The 3,637-nt window shown below is 60.5% G+C and overlaps 1 protein-coding gene across 1 annotated transcript; it reads right to left on the reverse strand.

Annotated features, from left to right (window-relative positions):
* Positions 1 to 3,070, reverse strand: Apoe (apolipoprotein E). Its single transcript, XM_076838018.2, has 4 exons — positions 2,974 to 3,070; positions 2,145 to 2,207; positions 1,508 to 1,691; positions 1 to 848 (listed from the first exon to the last, which is right to left on the reverse strand). Exons 2-4 carry the CDS (start codon positions 2,185 to 2,187, stop codon positions 131 to 133), a joined length of 945 nt encoding a protein of 314 aa, XP_076694133.1. The 5' UTR covers positions 2,188 to 2,207; positions 2,974 to 3,070; the 3' UTR covers positions 1 to 130.
* Between the last annotated feature and the right edge of the window lie 567 nt (positions 3,071 to 3,637).

Genomic DNA, 3,637 nt, shown 5'->3' on the forward strand with positions numbered 1-3,637 from the left:
TTGGTGCTGGAAGCTCGGTACATCTTTATTAAGCAGAGGCCGCGGGGAGGCCAGCTGTGGTGGGGACAGGGTCCTGCTGCAGAAGGGAGGCAGAGCAGGGCGGAGTGGGGCCGGGCGGTGGGGCCGGCGCTCAGTGGTTGTCGCTGGGCGCGGGGGCTGTGCTGGCGCTCATGGCCTTCTGCATCTTCTCCACCAGGCCGGCCCACTGGCGCTGCATGTCTTCCACCAGGGGTTCGAACCAGCTCTTGAGGCGGGCCTGGAAGGCCTCGGCCTGCAGGCGCATCTGCGCCGTCTGCTCCTCCACCTTGGCGCGCACCTCCTCCACCTGCTCGCGCACCTCGTCCAGGCGGTCGCGCGCGCGGCTGCCCACCTCCTCCAGCCGCCCGCGCAGCCGCTCGCCCCAGGCCTGGGCGCGCTCCCGCAGCGGCTGGCTGGCCAGGCTGCTCACGGTGGCTGCCCGCAGGCGGCCCTGCTCCACCAGCGGCCCCAGGCGCTCCCGAATAGCGCTCACGCCGCGCTCTGCGCCCTCGCGGGCCCCGGCCTGGTACACGGCCAGGCGCTTCTGCAGGTCCTCGGCGTCGCGCTGCAGCCGCTTGCGCAGCTTGCGCAGGTGCGAGGCCAGGCGCGCCCGCAGCTCCTCCGTGCTCTGGCCCACCATGGCCCGCACCTCGCCTCGGTACTGCTCCAGGCGGTTGCGCACGTCCTGCATGTCTGCCCCGAGCCGTGCCTGCGCGGCCTGCAGCTCCTTGGAGAGCCGGGCCTGCGTCTCCTCGGCCATCGGGCGCAGCTGCTCCTCCAGCTCCGACTTGTAGGCCTTCACCTCCTTCATCGTGTCCTCTATTAGCACCCTGCGGGCCAAGAGGGCGGATGCTGCAAGACAGGACTGAGACAGATGGGGGACCCGAAGGGGAAGAGGAGGAAGGGGAAGAGGCCCAGAGGAGACTGAGATGCAGAGAGATCAAGACGACAGAGATTAGGACAAAGAAGGACCAGGGGCCAGGCGTGGCGGCACATGCCTGTAACTCCAGCAACTTGGGAGGCAGAGGCAGGAGGATCCCAAGTGGGAGGCCAGCCTCAGCAATTGAGCAAGGTCCTAAACAACTTAGTGAGACAGTGTCTCAAAATAAAAAGTAAAAAGGGAGGAGCGGGGACTGGGGTCGTGGCTCAGTGGCGGATCGCCTCGCATGTGTGAGGCACTGGGTTTGATCCTCAGCACCACATAAAAATAAATGAATAAAATAAAGGTATTCTGTCCATGTACAACTAAAAAATATAAATAAATAAGTAAAGGGGATGGGGATGTGGGACAGAGGCAGAGAGCACCAGCCTGTGAGCCTGGAGGATGGGCAGGGACAGAGAGCTGGGGGAAGCAGAGAGGAAAGCCAGGAGTTTAAAGGAGAGCAAGAAAGAGGCAGAGATCCAGGGACAGAAAAGAACCCAAGTCCTTGGAGGTTCAGAGGATCCAGAGGCAGCAAGAGGGTCAAAGGCCGGGGGTGGGGGCACTCACGCCAGTTCCTGGGTGACCTGGGAGCTGAGCAGCTCCTCCTGCACCTGGTCAGAGAGCGTCTGCACCCAGTGCAGGTAATCCCAGAAGCGGCCCAGTGCCAGCTCCCAGGGCTGGCCGGTCTGGCCAATCTGCCACTTGGTCTGCTCCTGTACCTCTGGCTCCACTTCCAGCTCCGCCCGGCATCCTGTGTAGGGCAAGTTCGGGGCCATCAGGGTCAGGCACGCTCCCTCACACAGAGCAGGCGCTGCACAGTGCTCTGGGCCTCCTTGGAGCCCAGGCCGGCAGGGAGGGGGTGGTCTGATTAATCACTGTCCACGTCCTTCGTGCCTTTGTGGGCCCTGTGACGGGCTGCACAGGAGCAAGGGAGAATGAGGAGGGTCACAGCTGCCTCTTGGCCGGTACTCACTACCTACCTGAGAGCACGGCAGCACGACATTGCTTGTGCCCATTTTATAGATGGGAAAACAGGCCAAAGAGCGGACAGCAGCTGCTCAGGGCCAGTGAAGGTCAGGGAGGCCTCAGACCTGGGCCTCACTCTCAAGGAGGATGGGTCACAGAAGAGGGGGTTGAGGACTTGAACGAGGCCAAGGGGTAGAAGAGGGACATGCAGGTCACCAGGCAGGACCTGCTTCCATACCTGCCAGGAGCGTGGCCACCAACACGGCCCACAGAACCTTCATCTTTCTGCCTGATGGTCAGTCTGGGGAGGGGAGAGACTGAATCAACAGCCCTGTGGGGACTCCTCCCCCCAGCCTGGCCCCACCTTCAAAGCCTCCCCACCCCAAGATCTGAGATAACCTAATCCAATCATAAACATTCACCAGGCTGCTCCCCCCAACTCGGCTATTTAACTCCCTCTTTGTCTTCTCCTATCTCTCCATTCACTGCCAAAATTCCATCTCCCTCTCCAGGGTTCAGATTCCACTGAGCCCCCACCCAGCTGGGCTCTCTAAGGTCCAGCTCTGCGTTCCTCCATCCAGCTTCACATTCTAAGCTCCAAAGTCGCGTCTAAGCGCTGATTTCAATCTACATGCTAATTTAACCCACATAGAAAAGTACTTCTTTCAATCTGGTCTAGCCACCCCTGCATCCTGGATTATGGAGACCTGAAGACAAATGGGGGCATCCAGTAGGTGCTCAATAAATCACAGTGGGACTTGGCTAGGATTCATCTCTGGGTTTTTCCAGCTGCCCCAAATGCTGCCCCCACCCTCCACCTTCTAGATAGGGTGGGAGACCCTACCGCTGGCTTTTCAAGGTCCACTCCCCTGCTCCTGTGTCTGGACTGATCCAGGCAGAGGCCGGTCACTGCTTCTCCCCCCATCTTGTCTCCCAAATGGCTCTCTGAGCTTCCTGCCTTTTCCTTCTAGCCCCTGACTTTCCCTAGAGGTCAGGGGGTTTTGAGGTGCCCACATCATCCCAAGACCCCTCTGCTGGTCCCTGTGCCCTTTGGCTGCACATCTCACCGGCTCCCGGGGTAGCGGGTCCTTTGAGTCCGCAGGAGCTGAGCAGGGCTCCAGGAGCCCAGACTCCTCCAATTATAGGGCTCCCCTGTCCCGCCCCCTACCCCAGGGCTAGGGCGGACTCGGCCAGCCCCCTGTCACGAGGCAGGCTGTCCTCTCCCTCCTCACACACAACAGGGCCAAGGAGGTGGGGCATGGAGGCCTTGGACCACTTCCCACCCCCAGCCCCCAGGAAGGGAGACGACTCCTTATTCAGTAATCCAGGCGTCCTCCTCTATTCTGGGGTGCCGGGGACCTTATGGGCATGAGCACTTGAGTGAAACTTGGTTTTAACCCTTGCTCCATCTTTTTTTGGGGGAGGAGGCAGGGCGGAGATCGAACTCAGGGGCACTCACTGCTGAGCCACATCCCTAACCCTATTTTGTACTTTTTATTTAGAGACAGGGTCTCACTGAGCTGCTTAATGCCTCCTTGTTGCTGAGACCCGCTTTGAATTCACAGTCCTCCTATCTCAGCCTTCCGAGGCGCTGGGATTACAGATGTGCGCCACCGCACCTGGCCCTTGCTCCCTGTCTTGAGTATGACCCCGGGTGCAGGTGACCTCCTCTTAGAGCTCTTTCCTCCACTTGTGAAACGGGAACCCAGCAGCTGCTGGCTGGGACAGGCA

Source organism: Callospermophilus lateralis, chromosome 18 (assembly GCF_048772815.1).
Source record: "Callospermophilus lateralis isolate mCalLat2 chromosome 18, mCalLat2.hap1, whole genome shotgun sequence".
NCBI lineage: Eukaryota > Metazoa > Chordata > Mammalia > Rodentia > Sciuridae > Callospermophilus > Callospermophilus lateralis.

What these genes read in the sequence shown, in the direction of transcription:
- Apoe (XM_076838018.2), bottom strand. Translation starts at nt 2,187, where the DNA reads ATGAAGGTTCTGTGGGCCGTGTTGGTGGCCACGCTCCTGGCAG. An exon ending in GGTGGCCACGCTCCTGGCAG is followed by an intron (nt 1,692 to 2,144) that starts GTATGGAAGCAG and finishes TGCCCTACACAG; the next exon opens with GATGCCGGGCGGAGCTGGAA. An exon ending in CAGGTCACCCAGGAACTGGC is followed by an intron (nt 849 to 1,507) that starts GTGAGTGCCCCC and finishes CTTGGCCCGCAG; the next exon opens with GGTGCTAATAGAGGACACGA.